Genomic DNA, 27,911 nt, shown 5'->3' on the forward strand with positions numbered 1-27,911 from the left:
TACAGTACGACGCGACACGAACGAAGGCGGGCGTTTACGTTTTATTGAAGCGCAACGTCGAAAACTCGCAGCGAATGCGTGTTTTACGCGAATTGCCGTCGCAATTTTGATAAAAGCTAAAACAGAAAAAACAAGCGCTTGTGCGTATAAAATAATACTGTGTTAAAATTAAGCAGCCGCCATTTAGTGCCGAAGCGCGCGAGTCGTCATAAGCGTTTAATTGAAGTTAACGCTAATTACTGCGAACGTTTGAGCGCATCAATCGCGCTTGGAGTTGTGCGTGTGTGCAGAACTAACCGGTGTTGTCGTGTCGGCTGCATACGCTTCGAACGCGGCTGCTGCTGTGCGTCTGTGTATGCGTGTGCGCGCAATTAAACGCTTTTAGCTGCATTATGGCGTTGACAGCTTGTCAATTCAAGCGCAACCGTTACGCTACATCGCTACTAATACCGCCAGCGCTACCGTTGCAGCTAACCCAGTCACAATTGCGGTCTCGTTTGTCAATGTCATCACTTATCTGAAGCGCACAACGGATGCACTCCACCACTGTACTCCAACGGCAATCGGTAGCAATCAGGCGCGTATGTGTGCGTGTGTGTTAGTGTGCGCGTACGCTATATGGCCACTGAAGCGTTGCTACTTATCAACAGTGTTGTTGTTATTGTGCCCGTCCGTTATAGTCAGTGATTCAAGCACTTTGTCATTTTGCCGAGTTTTCAATTAACCAGCAAACCGCGAAGCTCATTCCGGCCGTACGTTAGTTAAGCAAACAATTGTGTGCATCGAAAGCGGCGCTGTCCATCGAACGTTCAAATAATCGCTTTCAAGTGGCAGTTGCATTTTTTTCAATTTCCCGTCCGGCCGGATTTCGCCATTGTCTCGCGCGCGCTCATTGTTCTTCCGTTTGTGATATTCGTACATTGTGTTGACCGCAATTTCGCAAATGGTCACGTGCGGCCGTCAACCGTTCAATATGCTGCCAATGGCGCCGATTAATCCCTTTGTCGTTGGCCTAACACCCACTTCAATGGCAGCAGCAGCTGCAGCGGCGGCGGCCGCCGTTGCGGAGTCAACGACGCGCTCCATAGGCAGTGGCACAGCAACAACAACGGTGGCAACGGCAACCGTAACGACTGCAAACATCAAACCAAAGTTGGCGTTCAGCATAGATTCGATAGTTGGCAGCAACAGCAAAAAACGCGATGACGGCGATCCCACGCAAACAACAACGAATTGTCGACCAATACGTCCTACTGTCATCTCACCACCACTCTCCTCCTCGCAACGCAGCGACAGTCCAGATGAACGTCCAAATGGCGAGCGCGATCGCGATCGCTTACTGCTCCCGTACGAGCGTCCGCCCAGTCGCGTCAGCCTTAGCCTCAGCGAAGACTCCCATCATTGCCAACAACCATTAGAATTAAGGAATAGCTTTACTGTGAATTATCGCTCGGCAGCGGATCAGCACCACACTGCACTCGCACGCCCGCCCATGGGTCTCATCTATTGTCGTCGTCGCTCGATATTGGATCAATCGCCGGAACGTGATTGCGCTAGTCCCCTACTGGCGGGCAGATGTCGCACACGATCGCGTTCACGTTCGCCCACTCGCCTAACGACACAAACTTCCCGTGAACCTAATATAACTGTTAATCGTAGTCGCACGCCCTCTCTTTCGCCCACACCACCACACAGCCGCGCCACACCACAATCGCCTCAAACGCCAGGTAGCGCCAGCGGCAGCATAGGTGAGCTTAACAAGCGACCCATTCATGTGCCTGGCATACCGGCCGGTTTGATACGCCCTTTACCAATGCAAGCGCCACAAAGTCTTTCTCTACTTCAGTCAGGCAGTGGCGGCGGCGGCGGTGCAGTTGGACCCGGTGGCGCGCCTAACTCGTTAGAGGGTGGCAACGCGTCTGGCAACCCTGCTGTTGTGCATCCTTTAGCGCCAACGATACCCGGATCGGTACCGCCAGCACCACCACAACCACACGGTGGGCCACCGCTACCGCCATCTGCGGCTGGTGTTGTTCCACCTCCACCTCCGCCGCCTAATCCACACTTCCTGGCAGCGCAATTTCAAATGGCCGCTGCATTAGCGCATCATCACCATCAGCAGCAGCAGCAGCAACAACAACATCATCATCCCGCAGCGCATTTGCCGCCAGGCCATCCAATGGCATTATTCCCGCCCGGGCCGCATCATCCGCACTTTGGCGGGCCACACCTGATTCGCGACAGTTACCCGCTCTACCCGTGGCTGCTGAGTCGACATGGACGGATATTTCCACATCGATTTCCCGGTAGTAAGTTTACAATACTTTACTATTGAGTAAGTTTTCTTTACTTGAATTCGTTGAAGTGGACTTCGCATGGGAGCAGGCATTGCTAAATTAGAGCTTCCATTGATATAGGCTTGCAGGGACATTTTAACAGTCATTTTCAACGTTGTTGTAAAATTAACCCTCTTTTATAAAAAATTTGCGAAAAATAAAATATTTAAAAAATAGTTGCCCGTATTGTAAAAAATTCGCTATACCTAAACATTATTGACTGACTGTAAATATGTATTGTATTTTGAAGTGAATTGTTTTCATCATTGTTTGATTAAAATGCATGTGTTATTTATTTTTGTACCGGCAATGAAATATTAGGAACATATTTTTAATTGCACATTTTGCTTGTTTATAGCGCAAATTTAAAATTTTTTTAGTACATGACATTCCGAGCCCTAATAACAAATCATAAAATTTCCGCAAATATTTCACAAACCGACCACACAACTTACACAAACACTCGAATAAGGTCACCGCAATATCATTAACATGTTTTTTTATTTTTATTAAAGGACTACTCTAATTACGTTGTTGATTAGTTTTTTTTTTGTTTTGTTCTAAAATTTTAATTTACTCGTTGAATGCCATATATGGAACAGGAGGATGTCTTTAAAAGCGCAAAATATTAAATTTAAAGGAGAAAAATTAAATTTTTTCTCATTTTCATTTCATTTCAAATAACTCAAGTGTTAAGCTTTTAAGAAACGTGTCCAGTACGTCGTTTTAGAGTACATTTTTAAATAATTCTGCATATCAAATTTGGGCGAAAACCTTATACGATACTATCGACGATATATATATATAGTTAAAAAAATAGTGCCGAACACTATCGATGGTCTAATTATCGACAGTTTTGCAGCTACAATATTCAAGCAAGTTTTCATTCTTAATTGAGGTTAATCATTAATTGCTATTTTACAAGTTTCTTTAATTAATTTTATTTACATTTTATTTGTTTAAATAAGCACCATAATAAGTACAGTACACACAGAAAGCCGAGCGGTGTCGAGCGTAGAAAGGCGAAACAAAGCAAACCAGGTGTTCCCACGTTTTTAATTTTCAAGCTCATAAATTGTTTATTATGACTTTTACAAAATTTTCAAAGTCAAAAGTTATCAAAACAAATTCTATGGGACTGCGAAATATTATTTTCTACTTTTTAGTCCATTTATACTAGAAGCGTGGAATATTAAAATTTTTTTTTACTTTATTTATTTTAATCGACCTGGGAGAGCTCTGATAAATAACCGAGTTTGTGGTATTGCTTTGCATGTATTTATATCGACATTTAAGCAAGTGTTCTTTTGTAACTCGGTTGTGAAAAATGCACTTATTTTTTTATATTGTTTTCAGCAGCGTCATCAAGCTGAAAAATTTACTAAGAGATTCAAAATAAAAAACTGATTTACTTTCAGCTCCAAAACGCTACTTAAAATTTTGCTACCTATATACATATGTATATAAACAGTTTCGTATGGTGGCAGCAATTTGAAAGCTTTAAGCTCTACCCAGAATTGCAGCGGACGACGGTAAAATGGTCGTCGGTTAACCGCTGTCAAAATTAAAACTCACAACGGCATATGGAATGGCTCACAATTGCGGCGCCGACGTTTTTCGGTTGATTTAAATTTATTTCTATTTTTACCGCCCAGTGGGGACGGCACAATGTTGATTGAGTGTTGATTGTAGTAATTTTTATTAATTTCACAAGTTTGGCAATCGCACAGAAAAAATATTTAATTTTAATGATAATTTTCAAATCAAAATGAAAACTGACGGCAGCGGCCGTGTGTCGCAATTGTGTTTACTCTGACGGATTTCACTGCGGCTACTATATAGCTGTTCACTTACCGCCGACCGCTTTGCCGTCGTCCGCTGTAACTCTGGGTAGAGCTTCACTCCGCGCGGAACGTACGATGAAGAGTAAATTTTCTCAGTTAGCTGCAGCTCTGCCATTTTCTCCTGTAGGTCATGAAATTTATCTGTCCTATAAACACGTTTTTTTTTTCAGAACAAAATTTTTGTTTAAAGGGCAGATAAATTTTAAAACCTACTTGATAAAAGGCTCTAAGTCTTAAGGAAACTTTTTTCTAGAGATTATGAACCCACACAAACGTAATTTTCATTAAATTAACGACATTGTAGTTAGAAAAAGTTAACTTGCTTAATTGATTTTTTTATGGGTGTCAAATGAAAAAGAAAATTCTGTAAAACTAGAAACAAAATAACTTTTTTGGTGAACAAGGACTAATATCTAGGTATTGAAAATGCTCCTTCAATTAATTTTATTTTTCATGCTAATAAAGTTAGAAGGACGAAATTTGAAGATGTGGTCGAAAGTGTATTAATACTTAACAACTTTACTTTTTCAAAAATAAATATTGAGCATTTTCAAGGATGTTCAAGGATGTAATAAAAAATAAAATAAAATAAATAAATAAAAATCATTTTAAATTTCGGTGCTAATTTATTCTACAAGAATTCGTTTACTTCCAAATTTAGTTTTATGAGGCTTACAGAAAACCGGCTGTCTTTGATCCATTCCGCTAAAAAAAACCCTGCTTTTGACATATACATAACAATAAACCCTTAAAATTGTTTGCACATTCAGATTATTATTTTTGTTTGTATGCGAGTTGCCCTGGATAACTTAACTTTGCATCGCTCTTTTAGTTATTCAGTTTCGTTTAAGCACTGAAGACTACCAAAACTTTAGAATTACGAAGAATACATTCCTTAAAACATATCCTACAGCTGATGAGTAACTAAAAAAAAAAACTGCATTCTTTCCATTGCCAGAAAAATACAAAAAAAAAAAAATAAACATCATACTACAAGATATCCTCACGCCCAAAATGCGCATATCATGATTCCCAAGAACTCAAGCGTAATAACAGCTTTTTCTCGCATATTCATCATTTCCATTAGAAGCAATATAATTATACGAAATGTTTGCGAACGCCTACTCTTCCAAAAAAAGGTTAACTGCTCCATTTATTACAAGTTAATTAGTGTGCACTTCGCCACGGTGCAGACTTGGCTGGCTGGCTTACAACATTGCAAACGCCACTTTACGAAGAGCTCTAGAGCGATAAAAAAAAACAACAACCCAACCAGCAGACTAAATACCAGCCAATCCCCAAAAATGTGTAGTTATTTTCGTTCGTGTATAACAATTTGAAATAAATTACATTTTAATTAAATTGTTTGAACAACATTGCACACATCGTTAATTTGAATGGAAGCATGTTAATGTCGTGCAACAAACAAACAAAAAAAAAAAAAAGAACGATAAAAAAGAGCAAAAACAAAGTGGCAAGTCTTGAGTGCGTATAGCGGTACATAATATGTACATATGAATGTATGGTAGATGTGCCCCAAAAAGTGGCGCTTGTTGCAGCAATAAGAACGGCGCCCGGCCTATATTGCTGTCGTTGCTTTTTTCAACATAATAACGCAGGCCTCTTCTGTTGTACCCGCATATGTACATATGTATGTATGTCTATAGGCATGCGAGCTTGCTACCAATGTGTATACATATTTATACTTGCGTTTCTGTAACGCTCAAGCTAATGCGTTTTTAATTGAGGTTTTTCGGACATTCAAATGTTGAACATTTGTTCCGCATCTACACAGCAAAAACAAACAAACGAAAAAAGATTCAAAATACAAACATTGCCATTTAACTCGGCTCATTTTCAAATTGAACTTTTTCTCATACGTTTTTTCTACCTTTCCATCTCCTTAACAGCCATTGCGACTGTCATCTCAGTTCTCTCAAAATACTTCATTTATTATCGTCCAATTACTTTATTTGAAGCGCCTTTCACTCCATATACATACATACGAAAAAAAACAAAACCTGCCTGCAACACGCCAAAAATTGAGTTAATTTCAGCGTTTATTTACTAGCGTTCACCGTGCTGCTACGCACTGTTGTTGTTGTTGTTTTTTGGTGCGCATAATTAAATTGTAAATTGCTGTTATACTAACTGCTATGTTGTTGATTTATGATCGTTAAATGACAACATGTTATACGTATGTAAGTACGTGTGTGTCCATATGTATGTATGTATGTGTGCGTCTACGTCATAAATTTTGATTGTACTTTCAAGTTTTGATAGTAGCAACAACTTAATTTGACATTGAGTGTTGCATATAAACACAACAAGTACATGAACATACGAGTATACACACGCCTTTTATAGCGATTTGTCAGTTTTGATTCGATTCTCAGGATGAAGTGACAGCTTTTGGATCGCAATTGTTGGCTGAGAAATAATCCGGTCAGTAATTCTGTTAAAAAGTTTCACAAGTAGTTCGCCACATTTAACTTGATTCCCAAAAAAAAAAAAATGATTTACGGTTAGTATGATTTACTGCTTAATACCATACTTCTAGCTCAGTCTCAAATGAGCTTGACCCATATTTACCGTTCGATAACTCATACTGCAGTTCAAAAGTTTTTCTATCCTGCTTTAGGAATCGCCTCAGAAGCGGTCACCACGTTTCTATTAAACTTTAATGACTTGAAGCAGAATTGGCCAGCGAAAGCTTTCATTTTCTGCCTGCCCTATATAAATTGTACAGCGAGCTTTTGAAAGCTTTGGCTTGCGTGCCTGTGAAGTGGCCAACTGTGAGTTAAAGCATAGACAGACGGCAGCGTTGATCCGCATAAACTCTTTAATTTTGGAATTATATCGAGAATTAACTGCAGTTGATTCCAATTGTTTTATTTTTTTATTTCTTTACAATTTTATTTGATTTATTTTACTTGGCTAGGTGGGTCTGGTTAAAAGCACGCACCACTTATTTATGCCGTAATAAATGTGTTAAAAAAATTAAATGAATATTCTACTGGCAGTTGAACTCGAACCCACGACCTCACGGCTCGTCAATCGACATTACTGTCATCTGACAGGGTACAATTTTGATCGGAGCAACTGCGCCTTTAATCCGGATCAACATTGCCGTCTGTCTACGATATTACTCTTGGCCCTATATGCAGCGCAAATACAGCTTCAGCTAAAATGAACATTTGCCATTACTAAACATTGGATTCCAGAGTTTGCTTTAGCAATATCAAAGGAAATTATTATAAAGAGTTTTAAATAGAACTGGTACGTATAGCTGAGTTGGGCCTTAATTTGACATAGTGAAAAGAAGGCAGTCGACTAACTACGTTCCAGTGTAATGCTGGCTATAATAATAGAATAGCGATTACGTTTATGTTAGTGTTTGGCCGAGCTTCTCCGCCGATTTTTGGCATGCGCCTTAAAGTTGTGACAAACACTCGAAGGTTTGAAATTGCCTGCCGCTGTTAAGAAAAATCTTTTTTTCTATTATTTTTCTGATGTTGCTTTGACCACGGCTTGAACGCAGGCCCTGCTGAGTGGCACTATTTACCACTATACCACAGCGGCCAACTAGAAAGGGAAATATCTACTCTGAAAGGCAAGTGGCGATCAGGGCTCTATGATCGCTTATGATGCGATCGAAATTGATCAATCAATTCTCATACAATTTCCAAACCGACTGATCAGCTGCATACCTTATGAATTGGCAGGGCACCCTTCAACTCATCTCTCGTTGCACATAGGGGAGTTTCTGATTTTGCACACTTTTGCTTCTCCTAATAATTTAATTGAATTACTTGTAGTTAATGTTCAAGGAAAAATCGAATGGCTGATACAACAATGAACAACATACTCGGGAGTACAAACAAAAGGTCCATAAAATAAGCCAACCGGGTTTGTAGTTAAAAAAGAATATGTCAACTTGACAGGGTTGACATACTATATATCTAGTGGCTACAACTTCTTAAATCGAATTCATACTAATAAAGGAAAAAAAAACTGTTTTGTATATATGTATGTATGTATACGAAAAATAATTGCAACATAGAAATATGTATGTATGTATATACATACATAAGCAATTATTGAATCGAATACAATGCGATTATTTTTTTATATGCGTGTGCACACATTATTGTTTATATTAAGGTTCATGTATGTGTGTATATATTTATAAAAAACAACGCTGAGTATTTATTGCCAGTAGGGATGACACGGAAAACAAGCTGATTTGCAATTAATAAAAAATATATGTTTGAAGGGCGAATAGTAGAGGTAGGTAGCTCCCCGAAAACTGTCATTCCACTGAAGCTAACTATCCACCTTTTGTTTGTTTATTGTTTGGCTTGGAACTCAGCTTGTCAGTTTGACACTTTAAATGGCATTGTGTAATTATGATTTGCCAGCACATCCAAGTGTATCTACGAGTACAATAACACAGATGCCTATGCTCGCTGGCAAAAACATTAAACAATATTGGATTAATGTACACTCCTCATTTTTCGTTCTAATTTGATGATGTTTATTTTTGACGATTTCTTTTTTTGCCGAAAAAAATGTGAACATGAGTTTATTATGTTGTATTTATAGAGTGCGATCGCATTTTTATTGTGTAGCTTAATGGAAAAAAAAATACCTACAACATAGTAGCTAACCGTTGTGTATTGTGCCACATGACAAGATCTCCACTTTATGACAAATTCAGGCTACCTTGGAGTATATACAATGACAACTGCAGGTTGCAGCTGTATGTGGATAAACAGAGTAGCGAGTGCGAAATTGATATATGCAACTTTTATAATACTCAAGCATAAGAGAGCTCTAGAAGGGTGAAGTAATTTAATAGACTTTATCCATAGAATAAGAATATCAAAAACTAAGTTATCTGCTTTGAGATGCACCAAAGATATTCGAATCGCGATGCTGTTTAAGACTAAAGCCGCACAAAGCAATAAAATGAATACTAAAATATTTTTTTATAACCATCTAAGTCAGACACAAAATTTTAAAATAGTGAAGCTTTATGAATAAAAATTTTTGATATGGCAAGGTTATGAAATATTTCACGACACATTTTGGGAAATGTTTCTAAAAATATAAAGCATAAAACCAAAAGACTTTTGAATATAAATTCAACAGACATTAACATAAATATAATGCCTTTATTACACTCTGTATTAACTTCTTTTTGTTTCTCTTATTTGACACTGCAAGAGTTTTTCAAAAAAGTGCATTTTTTTACACAGTACTGCCATTAAATCATACCAAGTTCCGGCAGATCCCCCTACAACATTCGTGGACTTGCATACTTTCAATGTCTAACCATCCTTTCATCACCGTAAAACCAACGTAGTACAAGCCCAGCACAATTGTAGTATTTGAATGCGTCTGACAGGGTCCATGGCCAAGAAAACTCGAAAAGTTCAGCAATGCAACTTCTTTTTTTTATTCGTGAACAGGAGCACAGGTCTCGCGTAGAAGCTCTTAAAGAGTTGGTCTTTTCGTTCGTTATAGCTCATATTTCTGTGCCATATAGTCGGACGAGCAGGATGAGAAAGAGCTCTCTGCCTGCAATTACCACTTACCATCTTTTGGTAAGAGCTATTATTTATTTGATCTCCAAGTTGAAATTATTTCTGGTGTTAAAGATATATTCTAGGTATTAGTGTGCCCTAATAAATCATATTTGATAAGCAGAGGAGAATGAATTTCTGCATCCAAAAATGCAGACTCTCTAAATTCGGCCAGCAGAAGGGCTATAAAATTGCGTTTCCACATTCTTTCAGGAAGGGTTTTTCCAATTAACAAGTTACGCGAATTTATATGTTTAAGCTTTTCAGTCTAATCAATGCCGACGCAAGGGCCGTATGTCTACGGCAAAGGCAAGTTTTGTGCTAGTACGTCTGTCCCGCTGAGCAACTTTTCATTGTCATGTCCATTATAAATCCATCTGTGAAAACTGGTAGCTCGTTGTTTAATCAAACCGTGTCGGGTTCCCATTCTTTTCCGTTGGAAGTTTGAAGTTGTGTCCACGCCGATCTCTGTATTTAGTGAGTTTTTGGCTATCAGACTCTCTGTTTAAGCAAACCTCTGTCCGAAATAGAGGCAAAATATTAGATGTCGTAAGTCTGAGGGTACTGTCAGCTACTTATTTGTATAGGGTTTGGGTTTGCCCAAGGTTAGCCCAGGATAGCCCAACTTTTTTGTTTGTTAGCCCAAAGTTAGTCCAATATTCTTTTCCGTTAGGTCACAATTAGGTAAAATTTTTAGTATGAAAAAAATTTGTTTTTGTTATAACTTTTGAGCTAAGGTTGGGCTAAGTTGGGCAAATAAATGAGAGTGTAAAAATATTGAAATTCACAAATTTTAATTTTTAGTATGAAAAAAAATTGTTTTTGTTATAACTTTTGAGCTAAGGGTGGGCTAACGAAAAAAAAAGTTGGTCTTTCCTGGGCTAACATTGGGTTAACGAATTACAGCGTCAAAATATTGATATTAAAAATTTTAATTTTTTTTTTTTTTTAATTTTTAATATGAAAAAAAATTGTTTTTGTTATCACTTTTGAGCTAAGGTTGGGCTAACCTGAGCCAACCTTGAGCAAATGAATGAGAGTGTAAAAATATTGAAATCAAAAAATTTAAATTTTTAGTATGAAAAAAAATTGTTTTTGTTATAACTTTTGAGCCCAGGGTGGGCTATCGAAAAAAAAAAGTTGGGCTATCCTGGGCTAACGTTGGGCAAACGAACCTGATAGTTTTCTTTTGAAAATTCGCATTATGGGGTGCCAACTTAACTCAGCGACAGAATTTCACTTTGCGTTACGAATTATAAGTGAGTGTCCACAATCAATTACGATTTATGAGCGGGGACGAAAATGTATGGGAAGAAAATAACCAGTTTAATTGATCGAGTCGCCATTGGCGGCGAACAAAAGCAACGGCAGGCACGCATGCGCAAAACTGACAAACCCACCACCAATGCAAGCGCATAGCAGAATGTTACACTAATGCACATGCATACATACAAACATACAAACTTGTGTGTGTGTGTGTAAAAAGAGTGAACAGCAGCGTTTTTAACTATTGTAATGGCAGGTTGTTAGCTTTAATGATGATGACGATTTTTGTAATGGCGTCTACATCAAAACGAAGTGTCGTATACATATGTAAATGTGAGTGTGTGCCTGCAATCGAACGTATTTATGTACATATGTATGTATGCAAATAAAAATGTAATAAAAATAATACTCGCATTAAGCGGAGTGGCACATAAATTGCAGTTTGGCTACCCTTGGTGCGAAAGTTTTCTTTTGACGCACTTTTCCATATACATATACATACATATTTACAAAACTTGTCAAAAGTATTTACTTTTCACGAAACCAGACAGCCATATAAAACCTGTCTTAGTTTCAACAAAAAAGTGAAAACTTCTTTCTAAAGGTAGATACTTAAAAGTTAATTAAAAATCTACATTTATGAATACCAATTGCCACAATGTTTCACCCTATCTTTCCACCACAACACGAACACGAACTCGATCACTTAATCCGTACGCTGGTGTGTACATACGTACATACATACATACATACATACATACATACATATGTACATATGCGCCGGGACGCATGCATGCGTTTCTTAATTTCCAAGAAATTGTTATACATTCATGAGTCTACAACTTATTAAAATCATATTAACAGGCCTTCCAATCGTTATGCGCATTTATTATGAAAAAAAAAAAATCTAATTAAAATTTCAAGAAATACAGAACGAAATATGTATATATGTATTTCGTCCCTTGAGGCTGGCCGTTGATTAACAAAACAAAAACGGTGTACCTATACTTAAAGAAAACAAACTCAAAGGGGAAACCCTTCTGATCGCCTTATCTTCGAAGTGGTAGACGCGCACGCACAGCAGCAGCAGCACCTTTCTAATATCCTCTTTAGGGCTGTTACCGCCGCCACGCCTTCTTTTGTCATAAAACACGGTATGCCTGCATGCAGTGAACCTTTGCTACCTTTTTTTCATACATCGCATGGTATATCCACTAAATCCCCAAGAGTATATATAGCCTGAGTTATTCATCATCAAACCTATTAGATAGGCATGTTAATGTATGTATGTAGTTATACCCATCTCGCTGGCGTACTACTATTAGTGGCATCTAATGATATGCTGTTAAATTATGAATTTTTAATATTTATGTATGTAAGTTTGCTGCAGGTAATTCATCAAAATAACACTTGACTTGCGGTGAACCTTTATTTAGTCTGCTTTGTCGTGGCTAACACCAAGTAATTAAGTTAAAAAAGTTATGGAAACTCCTTTGAATATAATTCGAAAATAAAATAGTAGTAGGTACGTTTTGCCAGTTAAAAGAAATGCTCAAATATGGCGGCGGTAACTTCGAGTTACATATAAGAACAAATTCATATTAGCAGAAAGATTACCCTTATTCGGGTAATTTATTTCATCACATAAAAACTTATTTGAATAAATTCGAATTGGACCAACTTATTATTAAGGACCAGAAACGATTATTTATTATCCTCTTTGCTTTTGATGCAGCTTGGCTTCATCACCTAAATATTCGTAAATAAAAGTTTATGTTAAGCTGTCTGGACGTATAAAAAAATTTAAATTTTATTTTATTTCGTGGCATAATTCTGCTTTGTGAGTGCCGTTACGCTTCTTGGTTGGCAGCAGGCCCATCGAGAGGCAGGGTCAGCGAGCTCAATTAAAGTACACCACATATCTGCCAAATGCAATACCACGTATTAGGAGGCATAGAAAAATATTTATTCTGGTTACCCTGTCTCAATGCTTCGCTACTTCACAAATTTAATAGAAAAAAATAATTATAGTAGAAGCTCATATTTAGTAAATTTAGTTAGCAAAGCATTCAAACGTTTCGAAGAAAATAAGTTTCTTCGCTCTTTTGCTAAATGTTCGCACTATCTTATACATTCGTGATATTGCATTTGGCGAATAAGAGGTATTGCGCGCAAAGCGACCGTATGTACATACCAGGGTTGTTGTGAATATTATTCCGAAATAAAAGTCCTTTCCGGATAATAAACAAACCCCTTTCCAAATTAAACAAATTTGGTATCGTATGAAAGAGGAATGAAATAGCTTTTAAACAGAAATAACGAACGATATTAATTTATATATATTTTTTTTTCATAATTTAATACTAAAGAAATGCCTACACCTGACACAAGGTTTGACATTTGATTGACATTTTTTATTGAAATAGTTTTAAATATGTGGATTTCCCCCGTTTAGACATTTCAGTTATAAAGATATTAAAGTCCTCTTTAATTTGGTACCAAACTAGTTTAATTTGGATAAGCGGTTTGTTTATCATCCGGAAAGGACTTTTACTTCTGAATAATATTCGCAACAACCCTGGTACATACATACATATGCATGCAGGGTCCGAACATAATAGTTATTGATGAAAACTGTCATTGAAAAATACACTATGATGGAAATGTTCTATAACTAAGAGATACATAGCAATCGATTTTTTTGTTTCACCGAGAATCAAATTTGAAAATAAATTTTTATTTGTAATTTTTATGCAAAATTTAAAAATATAACAATTATTGTTGATTTTTCATTTATAAATCACACATAACAACTATTTTTGGTTTTTATACAAATAATTTGCAAATAACAGTTATTTTTGATTTTTATAATCTAAGTCTTAGATAACAGTTATCGACGACTTTTACTTTTGAAAGTCATCATTAAAAAACAGTCACCGACTTTTATTTTTTAAGTCATACGTATAAAAGTCATTATAATTTTTCGGAGTTAAGAAGGTGTTGGAGAACAAAGGCTTACTACGACTTATACAAATGGCTTTATAAGTATTATTTAAAAAATTAAAGTCACTGACTGATTTTTATTGATAACTTTTAAAGGCAGCAGTCACTGACTGATTTTTATTTATGACTTTTATAAATAAAAATCTTCAATAACTGTTATTTAAGACATTTTATTAAAAAAACAAAAATAACTGTTATTTGCAGATTATTGAGATACAAGTCAAAAATCATTGTTATTTGGGATTTATAAATAAAATTCAGAAATAACTGTTATTTAAGGAGTGATTGAATAAAAGTCCAAAAATAACAGTTAAAGAACGATTTTCTCATAAAAGTTGTAGCTATTACGGTACCTGCTTGTATGTATAATTGAAAAAAATTTAACAAATTTTGCAAAATACAAAAATGATAAAACATGCAACAACGAAAATCAATTGAACTGAAGAGAATTTTTGAGATTTTCTTTAATATGAAAAAAGTATAAGTTCATTGGAAAGAAGAAAAAAAACACACTCTTAAGGCTTGTTTTCACTATGTCAAATTCAATGGCATTTATCGATAAATCGATCATGTAGATGTGCGCCTACATCGGCTATCTGTCTGTTTTTGGCCCATAACATCATCGATAAGGATATGTATAAAGGAGACGAAGTTGTGTCAAGATATCGAGACACTTTTTTCAAAATTTTCTTTTTGATGCAGAAATATTCGTAGATCATCTAGATGCATTTCTGCATCAAAAAGAAAATTTTGAAAAAAATTTCGCTTACGTTATTTTGGCAGTTAGGGCTCGATATGTCGTAAAATTTTGTCGTCAAAATATGACAAAGTTGAAACCAGCCTTTATGAATCTAAAGAAATACCTTGTCAAACTTTTTATGAAAACTTAACATTATTCAAATTGAATTCTTTCTGTTCAGAAGTTGTAACATTCTTTGGAGTTGCGCAAAAATTATACATACATGTTTATCCATCGCGTGGTGTAGTGTTGATGGATATTCAACATTTGAAAGCAAATTTATATGCCTGGGTGTAGCTGAGTGCGCAAAGATGCTTGCCACGAGTTGTTAATATCCGGGGATGGTCGGGTTCGAATTCCACTGCAGGCAACATAGCATGCAAATTAATTTTTTTTTTTTAGTTTTGCGCGTAATTGAATTGAATATTTACCAATATACAGCACTTTCGTTGACGTTTATAGTAAGATCAATTACGTTCCTATTTGATTTTAATATTTTTTTCACTCAGTGTAGTCTTGAAAGCTAGTCGATTTTACAATAATATATTAACTGCTGGTATCTATGTATGTCCAAAACTCGTTAATATGCGCATCCGCACTGTTACCTTATTAAAGTTATCCTAACGAAGAATTATCAAGTTTTGTAAGTATCATTGTTCAGTTGCCTATATAATTGCGTATAATTTAGCAAATTACCCTAAAATCGTTCCCATACTTTTCAGGTTTTCTCTCTTTCTCTGAGAGCAACTTTGCTTTTTGACATTTTTACCAGCTTTTTCCAGGAAAAGTACAAGAACGAAACTATTGTTGCCTTAATACCGACAGGCCTTATTTAAATTTTTGTTTCTATTTTCAAAATTGCAGCAAGGCAATCAAATTGGTATTGAAATTTTGATCTGAATCTTAAAACCACTTCAACTTGTCTATGAATCTACTATTGGTAGTAGTGGACATTGTAAGTTGTTATTTATTGACTCATCCGCCGAGCTTAACGTACACTTCCAATCTGACTAATTTAGAATTTGCTATCGGCGTTCGTTCCGAAAAAGCATCCGTGAAGTGAATAATCAGGACGAAAACTAAAAAAAAAAATATATATAATTTGCATGTTGCCTGCAGTGGAATTCGAACCCTGACCATCTCTGGATATTAAAATATTGTGGCAAGCATCATTCAATTTGCTATCAAATGTTGCATTTCCAAACGAATTTGTACGAAAATACACCCAGAGTATTCTGAATTGTAGAGAAAATTTAAAGATCTGTCGAATTTTCTAAAATCAAATAAACTGTACACATTCGAAAGCAATGGAAATAATGCTATAATAATGTGAACAAAGTCTTGCAGAATTTTTTCAGAATTCTCTTTATTTTTCGAACAGAAATTTCTTTACGGGTTCATGTCAACCACTACAGAAATGAGATACTCCTAAAGATTTCGTTAAAATTTCGGGAACTTTGCATAACTTTTGACTCTGGTATATATATTTAAGTCGGTTTTTTTTTTGCTAAAAATTACTTGTTTTTATTTAAATAAGGCAATTTAGGAAACCTAGCGTTGATTCATTTTTATTTTTTTCTGCAAACGGTCTCGCGATGCACACCCAAAAATTTTATAATAATCTCATTAAAAAGCTTAAAAGAAAAGAAAAGAAAATATAAGAAAAGAAAAGGAGACATATTGCGATTATTCTCAGATTTAAAAAAAAAAATACTCGGATGACCAAATGAACAGATATTCGTAGGTCCGAATAGTCCCAACCCTACTTTGTATCAATATCTCAAATAAAACTCAATTTCAATTGAATTTGTTTCATAGTATGCCCATACATATATCAAAAAATCGTCGCACACAGTTTCCAAAATCCCCACTCATCCGCAATGGTCTACCGCGAAAGTGTGATCATTACAGAACAATAAACAAATTTTCGAACAAATTTCACACACGCCTGCAGAATGAACAATCGCGCCGATAAATGTAGGCTGCCAGAGGATAAACGAAAAAAAAAAAATAACTTCAAACAGCTGCACGAACAAAGCCACACCGTTTAACAAGACAGTAAACAAATTTCCCAAGCGCAGTCGCCACCTCGCGCACGCCTCATTTGTATGTATGTATGCATGTGCGTATGTTTCCACGTACAATGTAGGAGTTGGTGGTGGTGGTGGTGACGGTGTTGCATTGCGATCGCCGGCCACCTTCAGTACATGTTGCAGCAATCTGTGATAACATATCTACAGGTCAGCAACAATGTATGTATTTCTTTACTTTCCGATGGCAATGTAGTCAAAGCATGAAAAAAGTAAGCAAACAGTGCCTCAAGTTAATTTTTGCAGGCCCTTCGTGGCAATCTTGTCTGGGCTGGATAACTAAGGCCGTGCTGTTGCGGTTGCGCCTGCGCCTGCGCCTCCACGCTGATGCTGGCGCGCTATTGTTTCGTGCCCTGCATACAATAGCCTTGCATTGAAGATATGGTGGCGTGTTGTTGTTGTTGGTTTTTTCGTGGCGTGTTATTTGCTCCTGTTCAGTCAAGGCGAGGAATCCAATTTGCATGATCGCTTCGAAAATCTGTCTGTGCGCATAACAGCGTTATTTGTATATTAATTTCTTTGTTGAAAATTGATATGCATGCTGAACTCGAAATTGCATGCAGCTACTGTATGTTTTTGCTTTGTTAAGGAGCAATAGGGTTTAAATGGAAAAAAAATTTTAAAGTAGGTAGCTGCAAATTTGTAACCATTTTCGGCAGCTCAAAGGTGAATTTTGAAATTAGACATTTTGAAGAAATTACCATAACGAAACTATATAAAATAGTTGGTATCACTTTTCAACTAGCACGCATCAATCGCTTCACTCTAAGCGAGCTAAGCTTTCTCCCAATTAGCAAGTACATACATATTTTGGCAATGAACAATTTTCACATTTTCTGGAAAATTAGCTCGTTAGCACAATCGAGTGAAAACTGCACCAACGCGCGACGCCTTCCACTTTTCCACTTCACAGTAATTTCCTTGCCTCGCCATATTTGTACAACAAATTTTCGCTAATGACAAGCGCGATTGCATAGCGCCAAAATGAAGCGACTTCCATACAAGTATATTCACCAAAGTCACCAAAGCTAACTTTTTCGCAATTTGCTGCTTTTCAAGCCACTCTTCAAAATGAAGTAGCCAACCATCAGACACATTCCACGGTTTTTGGCAGTTATTGTACTTTGCGGCTGGGAAAACACGTGATTAACTTAAAGCACAAACATATGATCATATAGATGCATACATACATACATACATACATATATTTATATAAATATGTATTTACTCAGATATGTCATATATATGTACATTTAAATGAGTCTACCGGCAAATGTTTACTGATTTGTTTTTTTTTTTTTTATCAAAAAGAAGCCACCAATGAATTTGCATTTATGTATTCATCTCCCTGTATTTGAAGCGATGATAGCTGTAAATGGATATTGATGAAGATGCCACCACATCAGCCATCAGTCAATTGTCATGCATACTATATTTACACACACACACACTACACTCATACGTTGCTATTTGCCACTGTTTCCAGGGGTCTAGTGGCATTGAAGTTTCACGCTTTGCTGCTTTGATATAAGGGAAATAGTGCGTTAAACATAGTGAAAGTCTTGAACTTTTATGTCAGTATGCACATTAGGGTATTCCAGATTTTTATTTATTTTTTTGCGAAAGTCGACACGCATGCCCATTAATGTTTTTCGTTTTTAAGTAGGGGGCTGGGTCTAGTTGTTGTTTTGTTTTTCAAGGACATAGAAGAATAAAAATTTCATTCAGCACATTTTTTGTTTTTCTCTAAAAGGCGCCTATTACATCAATTAACCGTTTCAAATAAGTGTAAGGAAAAATCAATCTTACGGTCTCTCTTTTGTTTCAACAAATGCCGCTATAGTTGCTAGTATTTCATTTGTAGGCCTTTAAGCCGATCTTGCCCAAGTATACGAGGAAAACGAGATTTGCCACTTTGGTATATTGGTATTATCTTGTGCCACACAGACCGTTTTTTATCGATTTCTACTGCCGTGGACGTTGTCACTTCCATTGGGTCAGTGGATTCTGCCTGCTTCATTACCTTCGTCTGTGACGCCTGGACGTACATACATATGTATGTTGTTTTTTTGCTTGTGCTGGGCCGAACTTCTTCACCGATTTGTATTGTACGTTTGTACGTTTTGATGCTGACACAACAGTTTTATGGTCTGACTGAGAAGCTCTTTTCATAGCAGAAATATAGAGCATAGGTTTGCCAGTGCCTGTTGATGGGCGACCGCTATTAGAAAAACAAAAACATTTTTGGATGTTGCTCAGATCAGGAATTGAACCCGGGACTTACCGAGAGGTAGTGCGCACCTCTGACCGCTAAGCCACTGCGGTCGCCATTATTTATAATATATGTATGGTATATATACATATATGTATATATATATATTAGAGCGCCCATCGAAAATGCTTTGTGTTGTGTTGTGGAGTGTTGGGGGCATTTTGTCATTCTCCGTCTAGTTAAAAATATCATCACTATTAATATTTTTTATTCACTTCACATGTCATTCTAGCATAGAAATAACAATACTATAAAAAATAATAACGATTACAATTAAAACTAAAATACGCAGTATCAATCTTCACGGTTTCACATACACCCTATAAATCATTAAACAAATAAATAACGCCATTCTAAGGCCAGTTTTTCAGTGAATGGCTGTGGTTTAAACTAAGTTCAAACTCTCGAGCTGGCTGCTTTTGGTGTATATTTCACTAACCAGGTTATATTATATAAATCGATATACTGAAAAAGTGCGCAGACCTTTTTTACAGAATGCACATACAACCTCCAGGCTATTTGTAAATGAAAACACTTTTGCTTAATCCCACTTCACTAATATGTCATCATTTCTTTAAAAAATAAAATAAAAGACTTAGAACCATAGTAAAAGAAAAATAAGATCACTTTTTATTGCCTAAATACCTGAGTCAGAAGGTTGCCTTGCCGATTTTGATTTATTTTTAAAGAAAAATGGGAAATAGCTTGGAAATATGAAGTAAAAAATCACGTTTAACATCAGCCTGCTACCGTGTATGTCGAAATTATTCGAAAAACTTCTTATGCTGCGCATCTCCCCACATCTGCAAGCCCGCAATATAATACCACTTCACCAATTTGGCTTCAGGGAAAAACATGGAACAATCGAGCACAAGTGTCCTCTACAAGCAACTGTGCTCCTAGGCAATCATATGGAAGCTGTTGCCAATTGGCTCGCAAACTGGCGAATAAAGGTTAACGAGCAAAAATGTAAGCAAGTTACATTTACACTGAATAAGAGTAACTGTCCGCCCTTGACTTTAAACAACGTACAAATACCACAAAGCAATCATGTCACTTACCTAGGGGTCCACCTGGACAGGCGACTTACTTGGCGAAACCACATAGTGGCTAAAAGGACTCATCTCAAGCTGAAGGCTAATTCTCTCCACTGGCTTATTAACTCTCGCTCACCCCTGAGTCTGGAGTATAAAGTGCTTATTTACAATACAGTTTTAAAACCGATATGGACCTATGGATGTGAGTTATGGGGAAACGCGAGCAGCAGCAACATCGAAATCCTTCGTCGTGCGCAATCTAAAATCCTTCGGACAATCACCGGAGCACCGTGGTATATGCGAAATGAGAACATTCACCGCGACTTGAGAATACCAGAAGTACGAACCGAAATAGAACAACGGAAGACGAAATATGTATCGAAGCTTTTAGCGCAACCAAATCATTTAGCAAGATCTTTATTGCGTCTCAACACTACGTAGGAATGACTTACCAGCCCAGTCGTAATCTTTTCTTAGGGCCAGTTAAGAAAATACTCATCCCAACTAGGGGATGTAAATTAAATGAATAGATTAAGATTCGAAAACTTATTGTTAGGCTCTTAGGCAGGCCAGATTCAATAAATAAAAAAAAATTAAAAAAAAAACACTTTGCGCACATAAAAAGGAAAAAGCGACGACTTTAAGAGTATATGTCAAGAAAACGGTAAAATTGTGCAAATGCAAATATTTGATTACATGGTGATGTAGAATTTTATCTACTTTCATTTGGTACTAAAAACTTCTTTGTACTTTGAAATAAATTTTTTTTTTTAAATAATCTCCAATATCGATATCAATTACCCCACTGTGCGGCAGGGCAAAGTATCAAACAAAAGCATTTATGTATTTGCGTTCAGTTTTCATTTGTTTCGAATTTTATTATGATTTTTTTTTTTAATATATTCCGTATTTCATTTGACATAAACATATAGTTTACTTATATTATATTATATTATATATTATTTTCCTCTACCGTTTAATTATATAGATGACCCAACAGAATGCACACGAATTTCTTATTTCTGTTATTAGAATTAGATTTGAATGCACTAAAACTATAGATATACATAATTTCATGACTTTGTATATTAAGTATTAAATTGTAGATAGTGAAAATAGGTAAACCAAGGCTAAGGCTTTTATTTGGGAAATATATTTCTCTGTTTCTGATAGAATGAATTGAAAATTATAATTTTTAACTAATATTTATTAGTTCTGACTCAAATGGGGGTGTGAAATTTGTTTAAAAACTATCTAACATTGAATACATACATAATCGAAAGCAATATCCTTATATTTGTATATTTTCCTTCAATATACATTTTTCTCCTACAAATATTACGATAGTTAATTGAAGTCTATTATTTTTTCAGATTTTCTGCTTCAACCGTTTCGCAAGCCAAAACGTGTGCGTACCGCGTTCTCACCCACGCAACTGCTAAAGCTGGAACATGCCTTCGAAAACAATCACTATGTAGTGGGCGCCGAGCGGAAGCAGCTGGCACAAGCACTGAGTCTCACAGAAACGCAGGTTAATAGTTTTATACATATTTAATGGAACGAAATGAAGACTGCTTTGTATGGCTAGAAGATTTGATTTTATCTACGATTTTTAAAAGGTTTTTTAAATCAAACACGGAGATTTGTAGATCAACTGTTTTGGAATTCTGGCACAAAGTTTTTCACAAGATTAATATTATAAATTTTCATTATTTAACAGGAGATTTCCTCAACCTATTCATATTTATTAGGGTCGGGTTAAAATGCCAGTATAGAGACGGGAGTGTTTTTTTTATCTCCTTTTCTGGGGTTCGTCCGAAAACGTGTTTATGAGGATAAAAGTAAGATTCCAGACACCTTTATTTATGCGAACCTGGAAACTATTTAAGCTTAAATTCAATTCAGTTGGTAGTAGTTTGCAACATATATAGGCTAAAAAAGACCTCTTTTAATAAATATTTGTTTTTATTATATTTTTTTTTTTTATATATTAAATGCATTTCATGGAAGTTATGTGATAATTTGTATGAAAAATTACATCATATAAATGTCCATCACTTTGCGCGATTGTAACATTGGCTTTCCATTAGAGCACGTAATGTATCTGGTTTCAGGACTCGAATGTTCTGCTTAAGTGGTCTTATAGCCTCTGGTTTATTAACATACAATTGGTCTTTTAAATATGCCAAATCTAGTGAACGGAGTAGCCAAGGCTACACTCTGCCGCACGGCATCCACGTTGTATTTAGTGCGAATATTTTGATGAGCATCTCTTCCAGGATGATCGCCAACTGAACCTCGTTCCCTAAAATGGTCGACCAAATTCTTAATCACGAGGGTTTTGGGTGCTGATCTTAAATTAAAATGTTGGCGATAATTTCACTGCCGCATAACAATAGATCGTTGGAAATAATAGAAAAAAATCTATAATAATAATACGTTATTGTATACTGTACATAAGTACCCATTACGAATTTTGCACGAGTTTAGTTATAACCATATAATAAAAAATTAGATGGTGTTTAACATTGGTAGATCTCATTTGGCACACGCTGTAGTTAGATAAAAATTAATTGTAATTGTAAAAATTGGAAAGCCGATTTGTTTCTTAAATAGATCACCTCCAGGCCGTGAGTGATGGAAACGGTTAGCGTAATTATTTTTTCGGTAGAGATCTCAATATTATAGTTAATTGAAAGTGGAAAAAATTGTGTATCATATGGAAGTTTATTAACCCTATTAGGCCTGTCAGATTTTTTCAACAATAGGCCTCCTTCAACAAAATCAAGCACGTGACTCCACTTATCAGACTCAAAGGTCACGCCACCCTCACAACCAATTTTAACCCAGAGACAGCTCCACCTCCAACTCAATGGGATATTTATCGCAAAATAATTATTGGGTTAAATAAAAGGCATCAAATTCAATAAATTGTTTCATATATTAATCACGTCTACACCCCCAAAACAAAGCTTGTACAATCGTACGTGTAGACCTCGTCACCCCCTTTTTTTTGAATAAAGCAACCCCTTCAACATCACAATCTACTATGAATTTTTGAGCTTTTGCTTTACTTATATACGTGCAGATGTGTGTATTATCTACATATACTACTTAATTTTATTTGAATTTTAGCCAAAGTCCAATGCATGGTAACTGAAATGTTGCCGACCGTTAAGTGATTGCATGTCAACTGATCGTTAACAGCCTAACTACTTGAGTTATTAGCTGTAAAACAACCCCCTGTGCTATGCCATGAAATTTTATGTAGCTATTGTTGCAATTGTGGCGGATAAAGCGTAAATACCAGGTACTCAAGTTGTACGTCAGTCAACTCAAGCTGTTTGTTGGCAAAGGAGCTGAGCATTCGCCACTTAGGCAAAACAAAAAAAAAAAAACAAAAAAAAACTGTATGCAGCGAGGGTTGGAAAATTATAGGAAGGGGTGGGAAAATTGTGCACTACCCAATTGACTTTCTGACACCCTTTTGTGTTTACGTATGCCGGGTGGGTAAATAACGGTCGTAGAAATAAAGTGGTTAATAGTCGCAGCAATGTATGTAGCTGTGGCAGTAATCGGCACGTAGAGAGGAATTTGTTGAAAATCAGGGAGTAGAATTAAAATGTTAGCTAAATTTATTTATTAGGTCATGCAAAAAGGTAAGCTATGTGGAAAATTTTGGCGTGGGTGTACTGAAGTATACAAGGTTTTTTTTTTGTAGAATAAGAGGTTAGCAATTTCTAAGTTGGTTCTATAAAGAGTTAAAGACTTTAGTAGCTGGCGTACAAAATCAAAAAAAAAAAATTTAAGCATGTATAACAAAATGTTAGAATTAAAAAAAAAACTATGAAATAAAATTGTATACTCATTCAGAAATAAACTCAAAGTAAAGTACTTAAAAACTTATCATAACCATTATATGATTAAAGATTAAAGATTTTTAAGGCAGGGGGTTTTAAATTGACTAATTAATATATTATTCCCATTAACTAACTTATTGTCGTTGCTCCTGCATACAGGTTCGTCTTTTCTTCCAGCGCAACGATTTCGTAAAGTTGCTCGCATAGGACCACTTTTCCTTGGTTTTGAGTATTTTCTCTGTGGTGTTGCCTGTCGAATTGTTTCGAAGTACGAATCATTCTTACTTCCATCGTGCACATTTGCGTCGCCTGAGCTAGAATATATGCAGGTAGAATCCTCTGTTCTGTCCATTTTGTGAAGTTTTCCAGCCATTTCTTCGCCATTGTTGTATTAACGCCAAAACACTAAGTCTGCGGTCTCATGCCCTGATACCCCTCTACTTTTTTATTGTCACTACCTCGGTACATATGTGAAAATTTACTTCTCCTGGTACATGCTATTTCAGTGTTTCGCACAGTGATGTTGGTGGTCATGTCGTCCCGATATCCAAGGAGGCATATATGTATGTTTCATCTCGCTTTTCGATTATCAATATACAATCGTTCCTAACATGCCTTGAGTCCAGGATGTCAAACGTTGCAAGTTGGAAACACTTTTATTTGTATAGAGGTAAGTTTCAGCTTCTCTGGTGCCTTTTTAAATGCGATTTTGACGTGTACGGTTTCCAAATAGTAGTATTGTTCGCTTTAATAGGTGGCTTGCTCATTGCGCTGCAGCCACACAGTTTTTATTGTCTCCGATTGGTCTTATTGCTGAATTTCCAGGCCAAAATTCCTCCGGAATTTTTAATAACTGACGTAATACGCAGTTTCACCATATGGGTCGATATGCTGGGGGTGATGATAGATTCTCTTCGCTTTTATACTTTGGGACGATGTATTGTTTTTTGCACAAGTCAGAGAGTATTTCTTCGGTCACATATGCAATATACTTGCATATCGAGTTGTAAAATCAACGCTATGAGGCTGGACCAGGAGATCTGGTATTTGTGAGCTTTCAAGTTCGAGTTCTTTTTTTGGTGAAGAGTGCTGATTCTTCAGCTATGTGGTCCATTTCCTGCACAAAGATATCAAGATCTGGTTTCATACCTCCAAATTTCTTCAAAACAGCTTCGTAGCCAAGGACCCAGGGGTCATCATTATTATGCAGCTCTTTCCGTTTCCTCTATTGGCTAGCCGCTATGTGTTGTTCTCTTTTTGCAAGAGCGGTTCTTATTTGTCGAGCCATGGTGACGATTCGTCTTGGCGGATTTTCATTATTTTTGTAGTTGAAAGATAACTACTCTATCAAATTTTCATTTGTTTGTATTAAATATAAAGCAATAAATAAAACAAAAATTAATCAAGAAACGAAAAAAAAACAAAATTAAAATAAAGCAGAAATAAAAAAAATCTTTTTTTTTCTAAAAAATTAATTAAAAAGAGAAAAAAATTAAATCAGAAAAGAAGAAAAAATCTAAAAAATTAAAAGAAATTTAAATTAAAGACAGGCAAAAAAATAAAGTACCATCTAAAAAATTGAATGAAGTAAATATATATATTTTTCTTTTTGCAACAGTAAAATTTAAAAATTAAAAGAAAATGAAATTAACAAAAGAAAAACAAAGTAAATTAAAAAAAATAAAGAAATATAATAAAATAAGGTTTTAACAATTCAATTAAATTTTTAAAAATATTTTGCTTTTTTAGGCAATAAAATCTAGAACTCAAAAAAAAATAAACTAAAAAAAGAAAAAATTTAATAAGTTCCTAAAAATTAAATTAAAAAATATTTTTATTTTTAAAGCAATAACATCTAACCACAAAAAAAAATTAAATTGAGTAAAAAATATATAATAAAACAAGAAAAGAATACATTAAATAAGTTTCTAAAAATTAAATAAGCTTAAAAAACATATATGCTTCTTTTTAAAACATGAATGTCTAAAAATTAAAAGAAATGTTAATTAAAAAAGAAAAAGAAAATTAAATTAACAAAAATCCTCTGCCCAAGCACTCGAACACGAGTGTGCTTTGCTCACTCTGCCATTGCGACTTTGCGACTGTTAGAACGACGCGAGCTAAATGATATACAAGGGCTTTCGCTCAAAATACATACTTAGTAGATGAGAGATAATTTTTTTCTAAGACTTTTCTGTTAGGTTATTCCGGATCTGCCGATATTATCACCAAATCATAAGCCGCTGTTGCTCTGCCTATATTATACGTTGATTACAACTCCGCACACCAGTTAAGTGAGTGGAGCGTTTTAGTGAACTCATTTATTCGAGACGATTATAATTAAAAAATTATGAAATGGAATTCATAAAAATGCTCTCGAAATTTAGATTGGAAACTTTTAACGAAATAATTAACGTTATTTTAATACATATAGGGGATTCACAAGACGTGTTAACCGTCGTAAAATCTTAAGGTTAACATCTTTTTTAATTGAAATGGTTTTAGGGGACTTCTAACTAAACCGAAATTCTTTTAAACTGATAAAGAATATATAATTAGCCAACCCCCCAACCATTTTAACCGCTATTTTACATAAACAAGTGTTAAGCTTAAGATTTTACGACGGTTAACACGTCTTGTGAATCCCCTAATAGTTAATTTCAATGTTAGGCATCGAAATATTTATTGGTACGCCAAATTGTATGCTAACTAGTTAAGATGTGAAATATGTTAGCTTTGTTAAAGCGAAGAAGCGGGCTTTCACGAGCGCCGTTTTATTCGGAATATAACTATCGCTTTTTTAACATATAGGCTGGAAACCTTCGCCAACTTTTCATTGATATTATCCCTGTATTCTTTACCATGCCATTTAATTCCAGGAAATTGAAGACAAACTATAAATTTTAATTATGCTTTTCCTAACACACATTTTTTTTTCTATGTTTCAGGTCAAAGTTTGGTTTCAAAATCGCCGCACCAAGCACAAGCGCATGCAACAGGAGGGCGACAGTGACTCGAAAAGTCAGAAGGGCAGTCAGGCGGGCGACATGGAGGCGAGTAAAAACGATAGTTCACAAAATAGTTTCGATGATCAGGAGGAAGACGACGAGGATGAGCTCATCGAAGAGGACGAGGACGAAGTGATCGATATGGATGATTATGGCAGCGAAATGGATGCTGAAGAGCATCAACGATTGCGTGAACAATTTCAACAACAATTGCAGCAACATCACGAACAACTGCAACAGCATATGCAACAACAACAGCAGCAACAGCAGCAAGCACAAGCGCATGTGCAACAGATGCAGCGTGAACAGCGAGAGCTTAGGGAGCAGCAGCAACAACAACAGCAGCAGCAGCAACAACAACAACAACAGCAACAACATTTCATGCAACATCAGCTGTATTTGCATCAGCAAGCACAACAGCAAAAACAACTGCATTTGCAACAACAACAGCAGCAGCCATAATTGCCGCCGCCGCCCAAGCGTGGAGCGTTCGCGCATAATGATGGCCAACTGTTGCATTTATCTGCGGCTAATTGCCGCCACTGGGCGTGGTTGTGAACGTTGTTGTTGGCGAAATACCAAACTACTTCACGCTCTCTCGCTACTCTTCGGCCGCGTGTTTGAGTTCCTTTGGCGTTGGCTGACAAATTTAATTCGCTCTCCGTTTACACTTCTTGCTCCCCTCGCAGTTAGTTTTTTTTTTTTTTTGTTCTTTTCTTTTGTAAATTATTCCACAAAACTGAATTGTATTAATTAATTTGTAAATTAGACGCTTAGACAGGTAATAATACATTTACGATTAACAATTACTGTGTAATAATTAAAACGCAAAGCAAATGTTATAAATCATAATTACGATAAATAATAA

The 27,911-nt window shown here is 35.9% G+C and overlaps 1 protein-coding gene across 2 annotated transcripts; it reads left to right on the top strand.

The window, feature by feature from the left end:
- On the top strand, nucleotides 1-27,896 carry LOC118752424 (homeotic protein empty spiracles-like). Of its 2 annotated transcripts, none has more exons than XM_036487345.1 (3): nucleotides 1-2,309; nucleotides 21,549-21,706; nucleotides 26,984-27,896. In XM_036487345.1, the coding sequence occupies exons 1-3, from the start codon at nucleotides 944-946 to the stop codon at nucleotides 27,503-27,505; spliced, it is 2,046 nt and encodes a 681-aa protein (XP_036343238.1). In that variant the 5' UTR covers nucleotides 1-943; the 3' UTR covers nucleotides 27,506-27,896. The 2 variants fall into 2 exon arrangements, with proteins under 2 accessions (XP_036343238.1, XP_036343239.1); XM_036487346.1 differs by having other exon boundaries at nucleotides 1-2,306.
- The last annotated feature ends 15 nt before the right edge of the window (nucleotides 27,897-27,911 follow it).

The sequence above is a fragment of the Rhagoletis pomonella genome, unplaced genomic scaffold (assembly GCF_013731165.1).
Source record: "Rhagoletis pomonella isolate Grant_MI unplaced genomic scaffold, Rhpom_1.0 Rhpom_scaffold_01492, whole genome shotgun sequence".
Classification (NCBI taxonomy): Eukaryota; Metazoa; Arthropoda; class Insecta; order Diptera; family Tephritidae; genus Rhagoletis; species Rhagoletis pomonella.